Below are 25,002 nucleotides of genomic sequence, written 5' to 3'. Positions count from 1 at the left end.
GTGCTTGACATGAATGACTTAATCAGATCCTTTTCTCAGGAGAAAAACCATATGCACTTCTAGGGACACCACACCTCTGCCATTTTGCTTAGGGTTCTCCCCCAGTGCCTCTAGTGGCCCTGTATACACTGTCTCCTCTGACTGTTAAGGTATTCCAGCAACTGCGTTGGTAGATCACAGATCAAGAAAAGACTTCTCTCATGTTTCATTATGGAACTGTTCTTTGATCATTTAAAATATATACCAATCTGAGCCGCTGAAATATTCATAATATTCACACCTCAGCTATCAGCTGTTCATCTTGCATAAGCACTCAACTGTTTTCCAACTCTTGATCTTTGGGAGTTTTCCTAGGCATGATGATCATTCCTTAGGGCCACTCAAACCCTGGTCTTGACACTGATGACAACAAATCAGCTCACTAGAATTCAGAGTACTGGGCACAGATGACAAATTGATTCACAGAAGCAGTGTAAGCTGAAACTTAAACCTAAATGGTAGGGCAGGGCGGAGAGACGCTAAAGCCGACAAATGCTAGGTCGGTGTGCATCATTTTTTTATTGATGTACACTCCATCTTAACTGAGAGAAATAGGTAATAGATGAGTTCTTAACTAATTTTCCAAATTAAATGTCGGGCTGTGTCCGTGCATTTCACTACACATGACAGCCATATTTTCATTTTAATACATTATCTTCCCCTTTGAGCCTAAATTTATGCCAATGTTTAGCCTCTGGTGAAGTCCACACTTAAGCTAACTGTAGTGTTACTTTAGAGCTGGGATCACTTGTTACACATCATCTGAACTGCAAAGATATGATAAATTATTAAAGAACTCAAGATAAAGTTTGGGGGACTAAAACAAAATACTCTGAAATATCAACGCTAATAATTACCTAAATCCATGTAATTCAGTCACTTAAAAACAACCTATGCACCACACTATTTTCTCACCATCTCCTTTAAAAATCTATCAACCAAAAGGATTTACACATCTCTACACTGTCCCTGTATTATGTGTCTTCCACTCAGGGCCCAGCTTTCCAAAAGTGTACTCTAAAATCACCGGTGCACTTCTACTCCTTCCTAAATATCTCTAACTACCTTCATTCCCATTATTCTACTGAATCTTTTTCCAAAGTCAAAATGGTCTCATCGGATTGAACAGGTATGAAGTCTGAATCACAGTCCCAATTTTTTTTTTAAAGAACTGATTGACTTTCTAGTAAATAAAATTAAATGTTTACATGTTTAAACAAGTGCTGCCTGAAAGAAGTGGAGTTAATGAACAAAGTGAATTTTTTTTGTTAGTACATACAACACTGCCCTGTGCAATATTTGTTGATATGCAAATAGAACTTTGATAGCACCTTTAAGCAGTATTTTTTTTTTTAACAAACCTACATTCAATGTATTTGTTTTATGAAACATAAAGATAACTTTCTCACAGCTGATGATGAGTCAAAACTTCCAAATTAATGAAATATAAATAACTCCTTGCTAAGTGTTGTGTCAGGCCCTACCCTTGATGGACAGGCCACACCCCCACACTGGCTGCCCGCAGTTAGCACCCTATCCTGCCGCAGGTCTTAGATCTCTAATGGATTTCTGTAGTTCTGCTGGTTCAGCATCCCTTTTAGTGAGACACAAAGTCAAGGAGAACTGGAAGACAAATACTTCTGCAGCAGCATTAGAGTACTCCAAGGGACAATCCTGCATGAACTCAGCTACTAAGCTGACCCTTGAACAGCACAGGTTTGAGCTGAGCAGGTCCACTTACACATGGATTTTTTTTTTTGATCAATACAATATGGTACTGTAAATGTATTCTCTCTTCTTTAGGATCTTACTTTTTCTTTTTTCTAGCTTACTTTATTGTAAGAATATGGTATGTAACACATGTAACATACAAATTGTGTGTTAATTGACTATTTAAGTTATGAGTAAGGCTTCCAGGTAACAGTAGGCTATTCTTAGATAAGTTTGGGGAGCATCAAAAGCTGGAACATAGATTTATGACTGCACTGGGGGATCAGGGTTCCGAATCCCCACCTTGTTCAAGGGTCAACTGTATTTGCAACGAAGTATCCTACTAAAAATTTTATATTCAAAGAGCACCTCAGAAACATACATCCTTAAAAAAAAAAAAAAAACCCTACTCTTACTGACTCCTTAAAGGAACAATCATAGGTTGGGCTTTCTATTAGTAGTAAGAATTCAGTGCAAAAGATGTGTCTAGATCAAAGGGATCTGCTGATTTCTTAAAACTTCACCACACTGCAGGAGAGCCAACCAGGATTACTGTGCAATTACTCTTATTTCATCTGAGCACCTAGGACATGCCAGGTTCTATCATGCCCAGCTCCATGGCAGGCAGCAAGAATACCAACAAAAACATGGCACCATCTCTGACTTCCAGGAACTCACATTCTCATGGAACAAACTTGTTTATGACAGAGGTTTTCTTTTATTAATTATGTACCACAAATTATAAGTTGATCAATTCTCATTGGTAATAAGGAGCTGCGATCATTCTTGAATAAAACATTAAATTTCTAGGAGCACTTGCCTGGCTCTGTCAGTGAAGCATCTGACTCTTGACTTCAGCTCAGGTCATGATCTCATGAGGTTTGTGAGATTGAGCCCCATGTCAGGCTCTGTGCTGACAGCATGGAGCCTGCTTGAAATTCTTTCTCCTTCTCTCTGCCCCTCCCCTGCTCATGCTCCCTCTGTCCCTCTCTCTCTCAAAATAAGCGTAAAAGAAAAATTAAACTTATAAATTAAGAGTTTTGGTTTTTTTTTCAATAAACTCCAAAATAGACAAGACATATATGTTATCTTGTTGGCCTATCTCCTGGAGGGGACCATATTCTCTCCTTTAAACCACATATATCTTTTTTTTAAATTACAAGTTATGGAGCATAAGACTATTTAATCTAAGTCAAAGACTGTCTAGGTCAAGAAATTATAAAATAATCTAGTCCAATCACTTTAAGTCTTCTACCTGGAGCACATTCTCCAGGCATTCCCACCTGAAATCCTAAAAACAATAGGACATAATACTATTATCTTTCAGTACTAGTAAAATTTTTGTTCACTACTAATCATATACAGAGCTTTAGCTGTTCTCTCTAGCTTCTGCCATTATTTAAAAATTTTGGGGGTGCCTGGGGTGCCTCGGTTAAGCGTCCGACTTCGGTTCAGGTCATGATCTCACAGTTCATGGGTTCGGGCCCTGCGTCAGGCTCTGTGCTGACAGGTAGCTCAGAGCCTGGAGCCTGCTTCGGATTCTGTATCTCCCTCTCTCTCTGACCCTCCCCTGCTCACGTTGTCTCTCTCTCAGAAATAACTAAAACATTAAAAAAATTTTTTTAATTCTTTAAAGTGACAGGGGTTAGAATGGAGTCTTAAGATTAGTTATTTCTGTTTTTTAGAACTCAGCAACTAGAAGGTAGGTACATACACATTGATTCCACAAATTATAAAATACCCTAGGTATAAAGTATGCTAAAAACATACTGCTATAACATGCATCTATTTCATGATTACTGCACCAACAGCAAATTAGAGCTCCACACGTCACAGGGACTCCAAAAAAGATTAGTATAAAAGCTACACACTTTCAGTGAGGTTCTTCTAATTATACACTGTTATTCCTTTGGTCCCACTGAAAATATCTGAGATTTTCTTGATCAAGTAACACTTTCAATTAAAGATTCAAAAAAACACACACTGTTTTGGACATTTATGCATTCAATCATTAACAGATTAACACAAAATTAAGCCAACTGCCCAAAAGTGATAAACTTGGAAAAGCAGATTTGACTTACAACAATAATACTGAATGGAATGATTATTCCACCTAATAACGCATAAGGTATGGTGTCTTCTTTGTAAGGGTACTTGATGGACTCATCATTACAGAATATTCCTCGCTGGAAAGGGGTATGCCTTGAAGTAAGAATTGCAAAAGGCAATCCAGCTAGCAAAAGGAATAAATGAAAACATCATTAAAATAGAAATATGAAAATTAATGGTAATAATTATCCCAGAGACTGTTTAAAAATGCATTTGCCATGAAAATAAATAAGAGCACACGTAGAAAGGAAATGCAGCAATGCATGCAACAGAAGTTTAAAAAGATTACAGTTTAGATAAAGATGATAGAAAGAACAGTGCTTAACCAATTTAACCAAGAGCATCTTCTTCCCTTTCTTCTTGCCCACATACACTAAATGGATTTTAGAGAAGACAAAAACTCCCTTTTCTTGCTCTTATTTGCTGTTCAATCACAGGGCTTTCAAAAATATTCCCAAACCAATCTGTCACGTACTTTGCTTCCAAAAGGAAATCAGCATTTTGACATTTCCCCATTTTGTCTCTACATTACTACCACATTTAGAAAGGACATGGTCATGGCCAAGCTATCAAAGTATCTAAATAATGTGTTTTCCACTCCTTTCTGTACCGTCTACAGAAAGTTTAGAGCTGCTAGGAAAAGAACCTGAACTAAAACCAAGTTTAAGAAATAATGGACTATGGGGTCAAGCACAAAAAAATTCAAAAGACAGTTCGGTTTTCATCATACCTTCTAAAATGTCTTTTCCCTAAAAGTTAACTTTAAGAATTCATTTCTCCTTTATTTCATTGAAGCACACATACTGATTAATATGAAGCATATTGATTAGGAATGCTCTGTTAGAGTGTTAACAGAAATCTTCCATATGAAGTCTGTGTCTAGATTTATCCAAGAGCGGAAGATTCTCTCCCTCAGAGACCCATTCTCCCAGCAATAATGCCATTATCATCAAAATGTTCATTCCATGAAGCACCAAGTCTTGACGACCATTTACAGTTCTCATTAACTCCACTAATGCCCAAAAGGCTGAATGACAACTATGACTCTGCCACTCTACCTGAGTGTCATTACTACAAATATCAAATATGTTCTATCTAAAAGGGCCAAATGAAAAGAATCACTTTCCAGGGCACGTGGGTGGCTCAGTTGGTTAAGCATCCAACTTCGGCTCAAGTCACTATCTCTAGGCTCATGGGTTCAAGCCCCATGCTGGGCTCTGTGCTGACAGCTCAGAGTCTGGAGCCTGCTTTTGATTCTGTGTCTCCCTCTCTCTCTCCCCCTCCCCTGCTCATGCTCATTCTTGCTCTCTCTCACGTGCGCTCTCTCTCTCTCAGAAATAAAACATTTTACAAAATTAACAGAAAAAAAGCACATTCCTAGTTCTTTTATTTACCTTCCTGCTTATCATTTATACCCTGAATACATAAACCAAAGTTTATATCTCTGTGTTAAACCATCTCGCCAAGATTGGCCACCCATTAGAAGTCTTTAAGAGGGGTGCCTAGGTGACTCAGTTGGTTAAACATCCGACTTCGGCTCAGGTCATGATCTCACGGTTCGTGGGTTCAAGCCCCATGTCGGGCTCTGTGCTGACAGCTCGCTTGGAGCCTGGAGCCTGTTTCAGATTCTGTGTCTCCCTCTCTCTCTGACCCTCCCCTGCTCACGTTGTCTCTCTCTCAGAAACAAATAAAACATTTTTTTAAAAATTTTAAAAAAAGAAGTCTTTAAGATGTTCATAAGGTTCCCAAAGCCATACTTCTAGTAAATGCTACAATTACAAAATAAATAAACAAACAAACTAGAATTTACTTGGCTGACCTTATACTACCTTTCACATCTGATTTCAAACTACCCTCTGATTCACCAAACTGTCTGCATTCAGCGAATGGGACAAAATGCCCAAGCCTTTAATACAGATACCACAGGTGAGCACAAACATTTTATACTTAGCACACACTGTGGAGGTTAATAAGCAGATCTGTGATTTCAGTTGTTGCCTGCCCCATATAGTAACTAAACATTCATCCTTCAACCAATAGCCATACTTTCACCTAACAAATTTATTATGTATTCACAAAAAAATCACCATTTCCACAATTCAAATCGATCCATCATAATGGAAATTTTCACTCTCTATATTGCATTATTTCTGAATTAGTTGAATTTTTCAGTGATTTCTTTCTTTTGTGGTAAGACAAGATATCTAGTATAGAAATTAAACCCACATATAATTAGTGTCCAAAATGCAGTAAGTTTTATGTCCTTATTCTCAGGAAAAATTCCTCTTAATAAACCCAAAAATACTTGAAAAATGTTCTTACCAAGCATATCCACCAAGCTGATTTTTTTTTCCTTTGACCACAAAGACAATGTTGAAAATAATTTTTATATTTAGAAAAAAGGTTTGCAGTTATACTTTTTTGGGGGGATAGGAAGGAAACAACAAAATCACATACAAGTATAATTAGTCCATTTTTAAAAACCGGAATACACAAGTGGAAATATACTGAATGAATCCATTTTGCTACCAGGAATACAAAACTGAGTAAGGCACAATACACACATAATTGTAGCAGAGAATAATCAGAGGTACAAAAAGCTATGAAGTTTCAAAACAGAAGCTTTGATGATCTTTAAAAAAATGGTGGGTGCCATAGTCAGAATCTCAGTAGACAGTGTCTGGTAAAGACACAGCGATCTGGGGATATAAGGGATCTCTGAAGCCACAGGGGGTAAAAGAAACTCTACAAAGACAGATATGAAATGAAAAGAAGTGGAGGGGGAGGCACGGGGCAACAGCAATATTAAAGGGATGGGCACAGGAGGAAGATCCACTGAGGCAAACCTATAGGGCAGATGAAAGGTCAGGAGAGAGTAACATCACTAAGGCCAAGTCCACCCCCCCACCCCGCCCACACACAGCAGGAATATACCACAAATGCACACTATTCTTTTAAGAGTGTGAGTGTAAGTAAAGAAAAGCAATTGTATCACAGAAGGCCCATATTTTCAAATTAATATCTGCAATCCCTCATATAAGTCCATGAGATCTATTATGTCACTGTCATTATCCAACACCATTTCATTTTCACTAAAGCTGAATATAGAGCCCAAAAAGAGTAAGGAGAAGACCAAATAACTGACCCACTGACCCACTTAGGGCTCAAAAACAAATGACCACGTCTAGATTCGTGCTCTGGAAATTGTGGAATTGGAACAAAGGCTGATAGTCAGAGCTGGCAAGCAGCACTGAACCACGCACAAGACAGACTGGCTGAAGAAGAGGCTGAGGACAAAGCAGGTCTCCACGGAAAGCAGAAGTGACTAGCCTGGCCCCTAGGAGCCAGAAACGGGGAAAGCAGTCTTGGCTTCGCTTTCAAAGGGCCCACTGTTAAAGGACCTCAGCAATCTTGCCGTTTTGGAGTTGTTAGACTCCCTTGTATACCTTTCAACAAAAGCTGGTTCGAAAGGAATTATACTCCTTGCAAACAACAGAGCCATAACTGAAATAATTATAAACATTCCTCCTACTTTGACAGCATGCATATTAGTAATTCTTTTATTGTGCTACATAATGCTACAGTGAACATTTCCAAATACTAATCCTTGTTTTCATTTCTAATTATTTCCTGAGAACATATTTTTTATGTGGAATTATAGGCCAAGGGATATGTTAAGGTCCTTAACAAACGGCTCTGAAAAGGTTATTTTATATGGTAGCAATTTACTCTATGAGCCACATGTACAGAAATATGGAGAAATGCAAATTTTTAAGTCAAGACATCTGATGCTATCTTCGGTATTAACTATAGATTTCTAGGCAAAAGAAAAGGGTTCCACTTACTTTTATCGTGAATCAAACACCCTTTTCCTTTTACTTCAAAGATTACATCTCCAAAACAATCCATTTCCATCATTAGTCACATGACTATATTTGTCAAACGATTTTCCTCCTAATACTTAAGTTTACAAAATTCATTTTTATTTCCTTTTTGAAAAAAAAAAAAAACAACTTTACTGAGGTATAGTTTACATACCATAAAATTCATGTACTCTAAATATATAACTCAATGATTTGGGGAGACTGTACAGAGTTGTACAACCATCAACCACAATCAAGGTTTAGAACTTTTTCATTAACCTAAAAATTCCCACGAGCTCATTTGCATGCAATCTTTGCTCCTGCTGCCAACCCCAGGCAGCCACTCATGTGTTCTGCTTTTACATAGATTTGCTTTTTCTGAGCATCTCCTTACATCACTCACCATAATGTTTTTGAAGTTCATCCACATTGTAGCATGTACTTTGTTCCTTTTTTATTGCTAAATAGTATCCTACTGTATGTATATACATTTGGTTTATCCATTCACCAGTTAATGGATATTTGGGTTGTTTCAGTTTTTGTCTAGTATGACTAATACCACTATAAACATTTATGTATGTTTTTGTGTGACCATAGATTTCCCTTTTTAATGAGTAGACACCTAAGTGTGGAATGCCTGAGTCACATAGCATATGTTTCTGTTTTAAGTTTATGTTTAACTTATTAAGAAACTGCCAAACTATTTTTCCAAATGGCTGTACCCCTTTACATTCCCACATTCTGCTTTTTAATATCCCCATGTGGCTAGTCATATTAGCCCATGTAAGAGTCAGATTTTCTGCATGGTAAACTCATACTTACCCACAGATAAATACAGCCTTCTACCACTGAATGCTTATCATAGTTCAAAAGAGGATATGTGATATGGTAGCTCACCACTTCCAACAACTAAATACCACAAGACCACTTCTCCATCCCTTATCAGAGACAGGAAAAGATAATATAAGAACATGGTCGCACAACATCTTTAACTTCCTCTGCAAAAGAACTAAGGCTCTCAAAACCATGATATAAACAACAATGTCGGTTCAAAAGACTGGTGGTCAGTTCAAAACTGAGAAACTGTGGTTAAAAGCTTTTTCTAATAGTAAAAACTACACAAATGCCTCCACAAAATAGTGTTTTAAGGTTCATCCATGGTGTGGCATAGACTGAGATCCTGTTCCTTTTAAATACAGAATAGTACTCCATTACAGGGATATAAAACTATCTTGACACTCAAGAAAGAGTGGCATGCAACTCCTGAGTCCGCGGCAGCAAATCATTATGGGGGACACTACCCCAAGAGTAAGAGCATTAGGCATCAGCCTGAGAAATCCTGATACAAAGATATGAGGCACCCACCTCAGCAGCCTGCAACATGAACAGAACCCAAACAGAGAATGATGTCCATCTGTGAAATACTTCAATGATCATATTCTTCTCCTAATGCCTAAACAAGAAGGGAAGGATATAGATGGAAATGGGAAATGTAAAGAATCTGAAGGTAAAGACTAAACTGTAGGGTAACGGGTCTATTATGATTTTTGATACTTCACTGTGGCCCCAGGCTAAACAGATAAGAGAGGTGTGTGTTTATTTTTTCATGTTTATTTATTTTTGAGAGAGCATGTACAAGCATGAGAAGGAAAGGGGCAGAGAGAGAGGGAGACATAATCCAAAGCAGGTTCCAGGCTTTGGGCTATCAGCACAAAGCCTGATGCAGGGCTTGAACCCAGAGACCAGGAGATCAAGACGAGAGCCCAGATCAGACACTTAACCGATAGAGTCACTCAGGCACCGGTGGAGGTATGTATGTATTTAGTCTACCTTCTTTATTATAACTCATTTGAATGTCTACCTTTGTTTACTTACCAATGGGGAAAATTCCAAATAGGAAAGAGTCAATTTTGAAAATACCAGTTGTCAAAAGATGCTAGTGAGAACTTAAAATACAATCATATTTAAAAAGATAATAAAAAGAATATGTCAATGCCTAATTTCCTTCTTATATTTAAAGAGAATGAGAGGCACCTGGGTGGCTCAGTCAGTTAAGCATCCGACTTCAGCTCAGGTCATGATCTCATTGTTAGTGGGTTAGAGCCCTACATAAGGTTCCATGCTGAAAGCTCAGACCTGGAGCCTCTTTGGATTCTGTGTCTCCCTCTCTCTGCCTCTCCGCTGCTCAGGCTCTGGGTGTCTCTCTCTCAAAAGCAAATAAACATTAAAAAAAATAAGTAAAAGAGAATGAAGCCAATGTGAAGAGAACATACAAAGGCACTCTGCCCCATTCATGTATAAATGAAGTGTACTTGGGTACACTGGAGTACATGATAAAACAAAGTTCAGGAAACAGGTAATGAACCAGAAATTTAAAAAAATACCCAACTACCGCAAAAAACAAGAGTCAAGAAGAAGAAATGAAGATCAGTTTTATTAAAGCAATTAATGTATTTCTTTTGCTGTAAACAATTCAGAGCAGTCACCTTATACATAACATACTCTCGTGTTACAGAGAGTGCTGATATGCGTATATTTCATTAATATTAATCTTTACTAAAGACATGTTTTTTTATAAAATGAAAAATAATTTTTTAACCATCATAACAAATTATACCTAAATTAACTGAAACGAGAAAATTTTCCTATTTGAAAACTACCATTAAATCTTAAAGGAAGAACTCTGAAAAGCTTAATTTTAACTACATTCGAACACAATTCAGTATATAAACCAAAACATTAAGGAATTCCATCTGTAACAGAAGTCTTATGAATTCGAGAAACTTAAGATACAAAAATAACTTATTTTTTCAACATTAAGAGATATTATAATTCAAATAGAGAAGGTAAAACCTCGAAGTCTTGAGTACCATTACTTTAATAAAGAATCAATCATGGGGCGCCTGGGTGGCTCAGTAGGTTGAATGTCCAACTTCAGCTCAGATCATGACCTCGCTGTTCATGAGTCTGAGCCCCATGTCGGGCTCTGTGCTGATAGCTCAAAGCCTGGAGCCTGATTCAAATTCTGTGTCTCCCTCTCTGCCCTTCCCCCACTAGTAGTCTGTATCTCTCTCAAAAAGTAAACGGAGATTTATAAAAGTTTTTTTTAAAAAAAAAAGGAAGCAAGCATTCAACAATTAAGTGGGTTCCTACTACTCTGCAGGCACTAGCTTGAGGCAAGGAGGAACCACAGATTCATTACAGATCTTATAGGGTCAAGTTCTGGATTCATTTTGATTGATTTTTTTTTTTTTTTTTTTTTGAGAGAGAGACAGACAGAGTATGAACGGGAAAGAGGCAGAGAGGGAGACACAGAACCTAAAGCAGGCTCCAGGCTCTCGGCTGTCTGCACAGAGCCTGATGAGGGGCTCTAACTCACAAACTGTGAAATCATGACTTGAGCTGAAGCTGGACACGCAACTAACTGAGCCACCCAGGAGCCCTTGACTTTTTTAAATATTTATTTATTTTCGAGAGAGAGAAAAAGAGAGAAAGCAAGCAGGGAAGGGGCAGAGAGAGTCGGGGGGGGGGGGGGGGGGGGGGGGGGGGGGAAGCGGCGGTCAGGATCCCAAGCAGGATCCAGGCACCAAGCTGTCAGCACAGAGCCCAACATGAGGCTCAAACTCAGGAACCGGGAGATCATGACCTGAATCAAAGTCGGACGCTTAACCAACAGAGACACCCAGGCACCCCTGGATTCATTCTGAAAGTAGAGTCACCAGTATTTGCTGAAGGATGGGTTGGATGTAAGTGTGATAAAACGGAAATCACAAATGACCTTAAAATTTACCATGGGGTAAATTTTGTTGGGGTGGGGGGTGGTGCCTGGCTGGCTCAGTCAGTAGAAGATGCCACTCCTGATCTCAGGGTTGTGAGTTTGAATCCCACACTGGGTGTGGGGCCTACATAAAAAATTAAAATAAAATAAAATCTTTAAAAATAAATAAATAATAAGGTTAAATCAAGTGAAACAGGAGAGACTGGAGATGAACATCAAAGCAGGCAACAGATAGATCCAAGAGTTCAAATTTGGATGCACCAAGTTTGAGGTGCTCATTAGGAGACATATCAGTAGGACATAAACCCCACTGAGGGAGAGTTCCAAGATAAAGATATAAATTTGGCACAGAGGTGGTATCAGAGCTATGAAACTGGATAAAATCATCAAGAAATGGGTATAGATAGAAAAGAAGACCCAAGAACTGATACCCAGAGCACTCCAAAATTAAAAAGTCAAGAGGAGAAGGAACTTGAAAAGAATAAAGGGAAAAGGCAGCCAGTAAGGCTGAATTAAAAGCAGGGGAGTATAAGAAATCCCAAGGAATCTATCCCCAAACTCCTAGAACTACTAAGTTTGTGTAGCAAGGTCAATCATAATCTATATAGCAGCAATGTACAATTAAAAGCCAACAATACCATTAATAACAGTTCAAAAAACTGAAATACCCATGTGTAAATCTAAGTAAGTATATATAGGATCTGTATGCTGAAAACAACAAAACAGTGATGAAAGAGTGTTTTTCCTAAATGAATGGAAGATTTAACAAGTTCAAGATGTCAATTCTCCCTAAATCAAGCTACAGCTTTAATGCAATAATTATCAAAATTCCAGCCATATTGCTTTTTGTAGATACACTGATTCTAAAAAGACAAGGGAGGGGCGCCTGGGTGGCTTAGTCGGTTGGGCGTCCGACTTTCGCTTAGGTCATGATCTCGCAGTTCGTGGGTTCGAGCCCCGCGTCGGGCTCTGTGCTGACTGCCAGCTCGGAGCCTGGAGCCTGTTTCAGAGTCTGTGTCTCCCTCTCTCTCTGACCCTCCCCTGCTCACGCTGTCTCTCTCTCTCTCTCTCTCTCTCCTAGAAATAAATGAAAATATTTAAAATAATAATAATAATAATAAATAAATAAAATAAAATAAAAAGACAAGGGAACCTGATAGCTAAAACAATTGTTGGGAAAAAAAAAAAGTTGGAGGAGTCACACTTCCTGGAATTTTCTGAGAAAAATGTAACTTTTTCTCCACTTGATTTTTATCTACTCGATTTATATTTTTACCACCCAATATAAAGCTACAGTAATTAAGACATGTGGTATAAAAGGAAGGAAAGACAGACAGACACACACACACACACACACACATATGGATGATGCAAGAACAAAGTCTAGAAATATATCAACAGTCAACTTTTTTTTTTTTTTTTAACACAAAGGTACAAAAGCCATTCAGTGGAGAAAGGAGGGTCTTTTCAGCAAATGGTATTGAAACAACTGGTCATCTCTATACACATTTAAAAAAATTGACCTCAACCTAACCTCATTATTTCATTCAAAACTTTACACAAAATGGATCACAGAGATATAGAGAACGACACAGAAAGCTCTAAACTTCTAGAAGAAAACATTTTTGTGAGAGAGAGAGAGAGAGAGAGAGCGAGCGAGCAGGGGAGGGGCAGAAAGAGAGGGAGAGAGAAAATCTTAAGCAGCTCTATGCCTAGTGTGGAGCCCAATGGGGGGCTCAATCTCACAAATTGTGAGATCATGACGTGAGCCGAGATCATGATGTGAGCCAAAATCAAGCGTCAGACACTTAACCAACTTAGCCATTCAGGCACCCCTAGAACAAAACATTTTTACAAGTCTTTGTAATAAGATTAAGTGAAGAATTCTAAACATAACACCAAAAACACAAGTCTATAAAAGAAAAAAGTACCAATAAACTTGATATCAAAATTTAAAATTTTTACTCTCAAAAGACATTTCAGAGAAAGAAAAGACAAGATACAGACTGGGAAAAAAATACTTGCAAATCACATATTCAACAAAAGACTTTATGCTTCCAGAATAAATGAATATCCACAGTTAAAAAATTATAATCTCATTCTTCTTGAGTTCGAGCCCTGCTTCAAGGTCTGTGCTGACAAACCTGGAGCCTGGTTTGGATTCTGTCTCTGTTTCTGTCTCTCTCAAAAATAAACAAACATTAAAAAAGAAAAAAAAAAAAAGGATGGCTAAAATAAAAATACACTAGTGCTGGCGAAGATGCAGAATTAATGGACCTCTTACACATTTCTGATAAGAATGTAAAATGATACAGCCATTCTAGAAAACAGGTTGGCAGTTTCTTAGATACTTAAACATTTATTAAAAGGCTCAGCAATTCCACTACTAGGTATCTAGCCTAGAAAAATGAAAGCTTATATTCAACTTATTTTCAACCATTCAAGTATAAGGCAACTATTTTGCTGCTGTTTCTGTTGTTGTTTACAAAGGTACAAAAGCAATTTAATGGAGAAAGCAGAATCCTTCTGGCAAATCATGTCAGAATAAATGATCATCCATACACAGATACAAAAAAATGAAACCTCATAGAGTTTTTCTTGTAATAATCAAAAACTGGAAATAAACAAACAGAAAAATAAACTACAATACATCCATGTATTACTCAACAGCAAAAAAAAAATCAATTATCAAATGTGTTAAACAAAAAACAGATCTTAAGGGCATAGTGGGGATTTTAAAAAAAAGGTCAATTTGAAAAGGATATATACTGTATGAATCTATTTATATAACATAATTAACAAAATTATAGTGATGGAGAATAAATCATTGGTTGTGAACTATTAGGGATTGGGGGAGGGTGTGACTAGAAAAATACAGTCTGAGGGAGTTTCTCTAGGGTGATCAACAGTTCTGAACAGTTACACAAATCTATACATGCAATCAATTTCATAGAATTTTTTACACATGCACACACCAAAAAACTGCATGTAGCAACTGGTGAAATCTAATTAAGGTGTGTATTTTAGTTAATAGTACTCAGAATTTTATCACAGTTATGAAAGATGTTATCATTGGAAAAGCCAGGTTAAGGGAATAGGGAACTTGTATGAGAGACTAAAATTATTTCAAAATAAAACACTGTAAGTGTTTTTTGAATGCTGCTGATAGATCAAGTAAGACAAAGACTACTACAACTTGTAAATTGCTGGTGACTGAGAGGAACTGTTTATCCATGAAGGAGATGATTGGAGAGCAGAATGCTTAAAACTCAGATTGTGGAGGGTTTTAAGTTATCAGAAATGGCATCAACTAGGATGTGATCACAGAAATTAAATGGCTGAGACAGACAATGAACCAGATCTCTGAAGTAGCAAAGTTAAGGCAACTGAGAATTTCTTATTAAATTTGGGGAGGGGGAGGATCAGCTTACTCTTGAAAGATTCTCAAGGAGGCTACTAAACTATATCAAGAATAATAAACCACCAAATGTTCTTCTAGAGTTGCTCTAGAGTTGGTCTATAGAAAAGCTTATGAAAGCCCCAAATAGTAAAATTAGACCATGAAAAAGAGTAGGCGAAAAAACATATGCAAAGCATTTTGCTTCCAATTAAAAGGTGAATAATTTAGTGTCTTTCTCCAAAATACAACCCCAAAGTGGTTTGCGTATTATACTAAGAGCAAAATCAGTGAACCCTGTTCTTAAGAACAAGGACAGACTTTGAAACCGGTATGATGTTGACATCAATGAAACAAGCCCTCTTCTCATGGCCTTCTGTTAAAAAAAAAAAGCATCCTTTTTCAAGTTAGAGAAATACATATGAGCAGATTATGTGATTTTACATAAAGTCACACTGAATTTCAGCAGTAGAGCAAGAATCAGATTTACATTTTCACTCTTAAAGAATTTAGATTAGGATTCAGAAACTATTCCAGCAGATAAAGTCAACATAGAGAGACAAGCTTCACTATTAGGTTTATTGGCTATCACACTAACCCAAGTTTCCTGCCACTCTTCCCTAATCTTCACGACCTTGATTCATATTCATAACTTCCAACCGATAAAAGAAAACCAAAACAAAAGAACTGTACTCTTTTGGACTTACCCACTTTCATCAAAACAGACCCACTCCACAATGAAGACAATGAAGTACTGTCAAAAAGAATGTGATCTACAGAGTAAGACAGACTTGAGGTTAAAATGTCCCAACTCTGCCCTTTGGTAGCTATAAAGGAAAAATACCTACCACCCTCAGAAAACTGCTATGAGGAGATTAAAAAAGAAAATCTGTAACCGTGTAGTAATTCATACACAAATGACATCCCAGTAAGAACATAGCCTTCCATTTACCCTATAGGAAAAAGTTCTAAACCAGACAATGAGCAGCCAAATAACAATCATTTCAAAGAGAATAAGCAAAATTCTATACTGAACAAAATAGATGCCTTCCCAGGTTTTTTTTTTAAGTTTATTCATTTATTATTTATGAGAGGGAGAGAGAAAGCACAAGCAGGGGAGGGGCAGAGACAGAGAGAGGGAGACACAGAATCCGAAGGAGGCTCCAAGCTCTGAGCTGTCAGCACATAGCCTGAGGTGAGGCTTGAAACTCATGAGCTGTAATATCATGACCTGAGCCAAAATCAGACGTCTAACGGACTGAGCTAGTAGTTACTCTTTTCATCTCCTTGCCCCATGATTTTCTTATTGGGACACATGAAACAGAATTACTCTCTACCCTGGAAACAGGTAGTCTACTGCTAAAATTAAACAAGGGTGTACTCCCCACCTCACGTTGCAGAGAAATTATAGAAAAACTATATAAAAATCTCTTTTTTTCTCTCTCTCAAATTTTGAGAGCTCCTAAAAGAATGCTTTTAGGTATATCAGATTAACACTCAAGTTTAAGAATGGATCTGATTGAACACATATGTATGTGTACTTAACACACAACTGGTACACTGTGCTTCAAAACTACCACATGTTCTACTGAGAAAATCACTGAATCACTAGACCACACATCCCACTTTTCCGGCCCTGCCAGTGACCTCTGCTTATAATCTCTCTAGATACAAAAGGATCACAAATTGGATTTCCACCTCTACCCTCTAAGCCAAGACAGCCACGCCAAGAACTATTGGAAAGTCACTTGATTAAAAAGACTCCTCTCTGCTGCTACCTACGGTGGTGAGTAGCTACTGATAAGGCAGCGACTGGGACCTGCCTTCTGAAAGGAGGCTGCTCGGATACCATGCTCTGAATTGGTGCTCACTGTTCACGGGCCAAAAACACAAGTGTTCTTTCTACAAATAACATAGAATTCCATTTCTTGTCACGTTAGAAACACAGATTCATGATAAAAGCAGCAAATTGTCATTTTTAAGACTCATTCTCATTCCAAATATGAAAGCTTAAAAATAATCGATAAAAACGTTGGAGAATTTAATTCTTATTTAAAGAAGGAGCCCACATGAATTTGGCTACAAAAGAATATTAAGTGATCTTCTAGAAAGCCAGATACATGACATAAACTATTTATAGCTACAGGAAACACCAAATGTTTCATGAGTGACTTCTTTAGACACTATTTTTGCTCAAGCTTCACAATTACTGAATAAGGCAGTATTCAAAATCCCTGTACTGTGTTGAACATGCTTATTTTTTATGTCTTACATCACCAATCCTGCACTCCAATCACAAATGAGTTTCACATAAGCTGTTTTAAGCTTACACTTTTAAACACAGGTCCTATTTCTCAACAAAAACTAAATTTAGGATTTTAAAATAACTGTTTAAAGTAACCACGTCATGATCAAAAAATTAAATAATTTTAAATCAGTCTTCTTTAAAAGGCTTAAAGATCCTTTACTCTAAGATCCCAAGCCCTCAAAATTCTAGTTCTTTCCTAACATTTGATGCCAAATGCTACCTGAACTTATCTAATAGCAAAACTTAATGTGAACAAATGAGGAATGACCCTAGCCCTTATTTACCTTACTTAATTGGGACTAGTCATATTTCATTATATAAATATTAAGGTCTTTGATTATATGTTAGACTCTTGCTGAGAACATTACATAAGGTATACAAATCACATAACCTTTCAAAAATTCAAAAAGTTTTGGCTCCAAGTTTTGGAAAATATACTGTGAACCTGTATTTTGATAAAATCTTCACTATGAAAACATGCTTCAACCTGTTAGTTTTCAGGATGCTAAAAATTTTTGAATTATTCAAGTTTTATTGCATAATAAAACCTGAAACAGCAATGATCCCTTACATAAAATGTACTAAACATCTCCCACACATGTATTCTTAATTATCGGACTGTGTCACAAGACTTGTTCCCTTGTTTTTTCATTATAAAACCTGAAAACTTGCACTGAATTTGTAAGTAACTGTCATGTTCTCTAAATTTAAGTCTTTACTAGATTAAGTCAAAAAGTAAAACATCTTCTTCTATTTATTAAACTGTCAACCAATTTTGTACTCCTTTCCTTTGATAAGAACCAATAATCTAAAGTCAAAATATTCTTATGAGTTAACATAAATAAGATGAAGCACAGACCTGAAATTTTACTTTCCTACCACATAATCCTATTCCTAGGATTATATAAATATTCATTAACTACAAGGATAATCATTTGTAGCAATCATTATTAATATTTAGCCAAAAAACACTGACATTTCACTAGACTTGATGAAATTTTTTCTTTAATTAATTTTTTTAAAAACACTTTACCTTTTAAAGCAGTTTTAGATTAAAAAAAAAACTGAGCAGGAAGATATTCTCCCTCTTCACAACCACAACCGTTAATTTCCCACATTATCAACATCTTTGTTTCAACTGATGAATCAATACGGATATATTATGGGTATATTATTATCAACTAAACTCTGTCATTTACATTAGGGTTAGTCTCTCTGTTGTACATTCTATGTGTTTTGATGAACACATCATGACATTCATCGACCACAATAATATACAAAATAGTTTCACTGCCCTAAAAATCTTCTGTACTCCAATCCCTCATCCCTCCTCTGTCCCCACCCCCAAACCCCTGGCAACCAATGATCATTTCTGTCTCCAGAGGTTTGCCTTTTCAAGAATCTCATATAGTTGGAATCATACAGTATGTAGCTTTTTCAGATTGGCTTCTTTCAGTTCACTTTATGCATTTAAGATTCTTCCATGTCTTTTTATGGCTCGATAGCTCTGTATAATATTTCATCATATGAACATACCACATTCAACTACTGAAGGACATTTCAGGAGCTTAGAAGTTTCCGTAGTTATGAATAAAGCTGTTGCTGTAAACACTATGTGCTTTGTGTGGACATAAAATGTTTAATTCATTTGGATAAATACCTAGGAGCACAACTGTTAGATCATATGATTAAGATTATGATTAGTTTTCTAAGAAAGTAACATACTGTCTTCCAAAGTGGCTGTACCATTTTACAATCCCAACAGCAATGGATGAGAACTTCCGTTTCTCTTCATCCTAACCAGCAGTTGCTGCTGTGTTTTGAATTTTAACCATTCTGATAGGTGCATAGTTGTATCTCACTGTTTTAATTTACAATTCCCTAACGAACTAAGATACTGACCATTATTTCATGTTTACTTGCCATCTGTATATCTACTTCGGTGAGGTGACTGTTCAGATCTTTTCCCTACTTTTTGATTAGGTTGTTTGTTTACTTATTGTTGAGTTTTAAGAGTTCTTTGTATATTTCAAATAAAGTCCTTCCCAGGTATGTATTTTATAAATACTTTCCATCAGTCTGTGGCTATACTACACACAGAGCAGAGCTTTTTAATTTTAATGAAGACAAACCTCAATTATTTACTTCAAGGACCAGGCTTTTCGCACTATTATCTAAAAACTCACTGCCAAATCCAAGGTATAAATTTATTTTCAATTACAAAAAAAGTTTTCAAAGAAACAGTGTCATGGGTTCAACCAGTTTCCAAAAAAGTACATAACATCCCCATCTAGAGTTTTCAAAATACTATTTATGAAAGAAAAAATAAATTAATGAAATATTAATACAAATGCTTACACTTTTTTTTAAGTAAACTCCAGGCCACACATGGACTTGAACTCATGACCCTGAGATCAAGAGTTGCATGCTTCACTAAGTCAGCCAAGCACCCCAAATTACACTTTTATCTAAAACATGTCAGATGATACTTCCAAAATAAGTCATACTGACATACTCTGCCTTCAGACTCTTTAGTCCATAATGAAAAAAAATACAGGTTATCACTATGCAAATATTTCCAAATATTCAGAGATGAGAAGTTTGCAAAAAAGAAATTAGTCTGTTTTAGAAAAAGGTTGAGAGTGGGGCGCCTGGGTGGCTTAGTCGGTTAAGTGTCCGACTTTCGCTTAGGTCATGATCTCGCGGTTCGTGGGTTCGAGCCCCGCATCGGGCTCTGTGCTGACTGCCAGCTCAGAGCCTGGAGCCTGTTTCAGTCTGTGACTCCCTCTCTCTCTGACCCTCCCCTGCTCACGCTGTCTCTCTCTCTCCTAGAAATAAATAAAAACATTAAAAAAAAAAAAAAGAAAAAGTTTGAGAGTTAACGTAAAGAAGATAAATTTGGGGCCCCTGGGTGGCTCAGTTGGTTGAGCATCTACTCTTGATTTCAGCTAAAGTCATGATCTCACAGTTTTGAGATTGAGCCCCGTGTCGGGCTCTGTACTGACAGCTTGGAGCCTGGTTGGGATTCTCTCTCCTTCTCTCCCTGTTTCTCTTCTCTCTGCCCCTCTCTCTCTCAGCCCCTCCCGCACTTGTTATCACTCACTCACTCTCCCAAAATAAACTTTATAAAAAATATATATATATATAAGATAAATTTGACCTTTTTTTAATTTCTTAACTGCATATTAATGTCATTCTATCCATCAAAAATATATTTATATTTGGCCATTTTGCCAACTCAGTGTTCACCAAATGAAATTCTGTCCCTTCTGGGGTGCCTGGGTGGCTCAGGTTAAGCATCTGACATCGGCTTAGGTCATGATCTCACGGTTCATCGAATTGAGTCTTGCGTCGGGTTCTGTGCTAACAGCTCAGGGCCTAGAGCTGCTTCAGATTCTGTATCTCCCTCTCTCTCTGACCCTCCCCCCAGCTTGTGCCTTGTCTCTTGCTCTTTCAAAAACAAACATTTAAATAAAAAATTATGTTCCTTTTGCTTGAAAAAGTGAGGGGTGGTAAGTAGATATAAGTGTGGGGAGGAAATAGAACTCTAAAAACAAGTTTAGATGGTAAGAAGACTTAATTCCTATGGTAAGCAAAATCAACATTTTAATTTCAATTTTCTTATCGCATATAACTCATTGATGAAACTCATTTAGGGAAAGAGATTTCAGGGCTTCTCAAAATTCAGGGCTCTCATCTAGAAATAACATTCAATCCCTTTAAATCCTGCAGATTTGTCAAGATACATTCAATAGAAAAGATAGAAAATAATGTGTACTAATTTAGGAGAGCTGTGCTCAGCATGTGAAGCAATAGTTGTTCACCCCTTAACCTTAGCAAAGGCATTCCATAACAATCCCTGAAACTATTTTTAAGATTTTATGAGAAGATATTTTTTTACAAACAATCCCTTAAAAAGTCATGGGAAACAACAGTGAAATTCAGTAAGCTTGGCTACTATGCAACTAAGAGAGCCTCAGTTTTCATAATCAGCAGCATATACTTAATATGCTTAATAAAGCATATTAAGCATACTTAATTCTTAATAAAGAAATGTAACTTTTCTTTAAGTACATCCAATATGAATTCAGATTTATCAAAATATGTTTTCTTAAATGGATATACAATCATTAATATATCAAATTTACACATTACCTTTTCCAAACATAGCATGAAAAGCAATCTGGTCCTGGTATACCTTGAAGAAGAATCCTATCAGGTCAGTTTTAAAAAAAACTCACTACCCTTGATGTCTTTTGTTAGTAATTTTCGATCTCCTGACCTTCACACACTGCTCCTTGGCTATAAATCCCTATTTGTCTCTGTTGTATTCAGAGGTGAGATCCATCTCTCATTCCTACTGCAATAATCTTGAATAAAGTCTGCCTCACCATTTTAATAAGCGTCAACACCACGTTTTCTTTAATAATAGAAACCTTGTTAGGGAGAAAACGTCAATTTCCTCAGTAAACTTTGGTTGGTAGACATAAAGGGAAAAACGAAAACTTCTTAAAATTATTCTTTATTAACCAACATGTGAATGCTGAATTGTGTCCAAGACACCAAGTCCATAGAGTTAAAGATACAAAGATGTGTCTATAACAAAGAACTGACTGGCTTTTGTCTCTGGTTCCTAGGAGACTAAATTCCTGCAATTTCCTGAGTAACAGGAATACCTTTGTTATTGAGAACCCATTAGATCACACCTGAGTTTATGCTGACAAGATGACTCACAATGGAGTGCTGGTCACCAGAAAGATCAACCAAGTGATTTGATGGATGGAGTTTGGAGCCCTAGGAAAGGGAAGGGGACTGGAGATTGAGGCTCAATCAGATGGCCAAGGATTCAGTCAATCATACCTAATCAAATATGAATGAAATAAATGAAACCCCAACAAAAACACCGGACAGTTGAAGCTTGATGAATACATCAGAGCACTAGGAGGGTGAAAAGCCTTGACTTCACTAGGAGAAGGGACAGAAGTTCAGCATTCATGGCCCTCCACACTCCATTTCACTTGAGGTCCTGGGAACCTCTAAATTTGTAGTAGACTGATCAAAAGTACGTGGCCTGGAAACCCCCAAACTTGTGACAGACATCTGAAGTGAGGGCAGTCTTGGAGGGTAAGGAGTCATGGAAATTCCTCTAGGTTTGTAGCCTGTTGGTTAGAAGTGTGGGTGACCTGGGGACCCTCAAAGTTACAGCTGACAACTAAAGCAAGGGCAAGGGACGATGACCTTAAACCAGCGGAATCTAATGCCAATTCTGGGTGGTTAGTGTCAGAATTGGATAATAGTATACTGCTATGGGAGACAAAATTTCTGTCTTCAAGGAGATAGATATGAGTTTATCAGTAGATCCACTCAAGTCCACAGACAACCCAACAAGGACAAAGAGTGGAATTTTTATTTTGAATTATTATGCATCTTCAAAATATTTAGGGACACCTGGGTGGCTCAGGTGGTTAAGCGTCCAACTTCGGCTCAAGTCATGATCTCACAGTCCCATGTTGGGCTCTGTGCTGAAGGCTCAGAGCCTGGAGTCTACTTCAGATTCTGTGTCTCCCTCTCTCTCTACCCCTCCCTGCTCACACTCTGTCTCTCTCAAAAATAAACATTAAAAAAACTTTTTTTAATCATTATTTAAATCTTTTCTTTTGATACTTTCTTGGAGACAGACAAAACTAAAGCCACAAACAGAATACTTAAGCTTCTGGAACAACTATGTAAAAATGGATATACAGTTTGGACAGTTAAGCTTCATGCTTATCAAAATGAAAATGGGAAAATTTCTAGTGGGTCTTAAAAATTTTTTAAATAGCCTTCCTTATTTTAAAAATAGTATATGTTCATGGGAGGAAATAAAATAGGAAAAATGAGAGATAAAATGAAATAATATACTAATAATTTCACTATTCAGAGAGAACCACTACTACTCTTCTGCTTCTCCTTCCCAGTTAATACACTAAAGAGATCTTTCTAGGCCAATAAATATTTACTGGGGTAAATCATAAACAGTCTCTAAAGCAGAACTAATTTATTTCCAATTTTCTGCTACAAAAAAATAATGTTGTAATAAACATTCTTATAACTAATTCTCTGCATGAAACTAGTACTATTTCCTTAGGGTAAACTATTTGAAACTTTCTATGTTTAATCATATATTCTTCTTATATGAATTTATACTCCTGCCACCTTTGGATAGGAGAATACTTGTTTTCTACACTTGACAAGCTAGGGAAAGATCTTACCTTTGCCAATGTAACAAGCCAAACCATTTTATCAGTGTTGCTTTAAAATGAACTCCTTTGGGGCACCCCAGGTGGTGCAGCCAGTTAAGTGGTCTGCCTCTTGATTTTGGCTCAGGTCATGATCTCACAGTTTCACAAGTTCAAGCCCCTCCTCAGAATCTGCATGCTGCCTGCACAGAGCCTGCTTGGGATTCCCTGTCTCCCTCTCTTGCTGCCCCTCCCTCACTCACACTCTCTCTCTCTCAAAATAAATAAATAAACTTTAAAAAAATAAATAAATAAAATAATGTTAAAATGAACTTTCGATTTTTTAAGAAATCACACCTTTTTAAAAATATTTTTTGGCAATTTTTGTCTTCCACTGACAACTTTCTGTACATGCCCATTGCTTACTTTACTTTGGAGCACTCATCTGTTTCTCACTAGGTTATACGAAAACTTATATATAAACAGTTTAAGCCTTTTTCACATATATCTAAATGTATCTGTAGTTTGTCATGATACAGTTTACATCACTGTGAATAACAGTGTCTCTTTAGGAGTTTATAAGCTGGCCACAGAAAATAGTCTATACCATTATCTTAGGCTAAACATTTTACTACAAGGTTATACCACGGAGCAATCAAGACCTAAAAAAAAAGTTCCAGCCCCCCTACCCCCACAAAAAAGAAACCTAAAATAAGAAATACTCACACTAACTACTCAAGTAAATGTAAAATAACCCATTAAACATAGAAAACAGTTTTCTATTTCCAAACTGCGGATACTTTAAACTCTAGAAAAAGTCTACTGATTCATTGCAACACAGGGATTTGGGATTTAACACTTACTTTATCATTACTATCATTACTCTGAAAGTATGCATACTAATTCAAGATTTTATTTCTTTCCAGAGATGTAAGTTTATGAAAGTAATGCATGAGGAATTACAGAGGGGGAAGATAAGCTTACATGAAGCCAAAAGGAGAGGAAAAAAAACTAATTCAAATAAAAAGTGGATCCTTAAAACCCTCCCAAAAAAACCTTAAGACCAAAAAAATAGAAATCTATACTGTTCTGAATGTTGCATCTTTTTTGATTAGCTGATAAGTACAGAATGCATTAAAAAAAAAAAAAAAGATTATAGATCTCAGATTGTAAGACAAAAAGTCACAGCTTTAAAATCTTAGTACTCATCAAATTATAAAGTATATACGCATATTAATTTATGCCAAACACAAATCACTTTATAGAAAATAAAATTGTCTTCTACAGGGGTGCCTGGGTGGTTCAGTCAGTTAAGCGACCAACTCTGGCTCAGGTCATGATCTCACGGTTCATGGGTTTAAGCCCCGCGTCAGGCTCTATGCTGACAGCTAGCTCAGAGCCTGGAACCTGCTTCAGATTCTGTGTCTCCCTCTCTCTCTCTGACCCTCCTCTGCTCACGCTGTCTCTCTCTCTCTCAGAAATAAATAAAACATAAAAAAAAATTCTCTTCTACATCTGATGGTATATATAAATTATTAAAACAACAAATAAACGAATCTACCCTAGGAATTTGCAAGAAT

At 36.9% G+C, this 25,002-nt stretch overlaps 1 protein-coding gene across 2 annotated transcripts in view; it reads right to left on the bottom strand.

The window, feature by feature from the left end:
* The window catches only part of PLPP1 (phospholipid phosphatase 1), an 85,759-nt gene that overhangs the window by 30,466 nt on the left and 30,291 nt on the right, over nt 1–25,002 (bottom strand). The window contains exon 2 of one of the 2 annotated variants that reach the window (XM_039244536.1): nt 3,831–3,982. The exons of the other annotated variant lie outside the window; for it this stretch is intronic. Within the exon in view, the coding sequence (XP_039100467.1) occupies nt 3,831–3,982 (152 nt within the window). The remainder of the gene's footprint in view (nt 1–3,830; nt 3,983–25,002) is intronic. 2 annotated transcript variants of the gene reach the window in all.

Source organism: Hyaena hyaena, unplaced genomic scaffold (assembly GCF_003009895.1).
Source record: "Hyaena hyaena isolate Hyena2069 unplaced genomic scaffold, ASM300989v1 scaffold_241, whole genome shotgun sequence".
In the NCBI taxonomy this organism is placed as follows: domain Eukaryota; kingdom Metazoa; phylum Chordata; class Mammalia; order Carnivora; family Hyaenidae; genus Hyaena; species Hyaena hyaena.
This window is presented reverse-complemented; position numbering and strand designations above follow the sequence as displayed.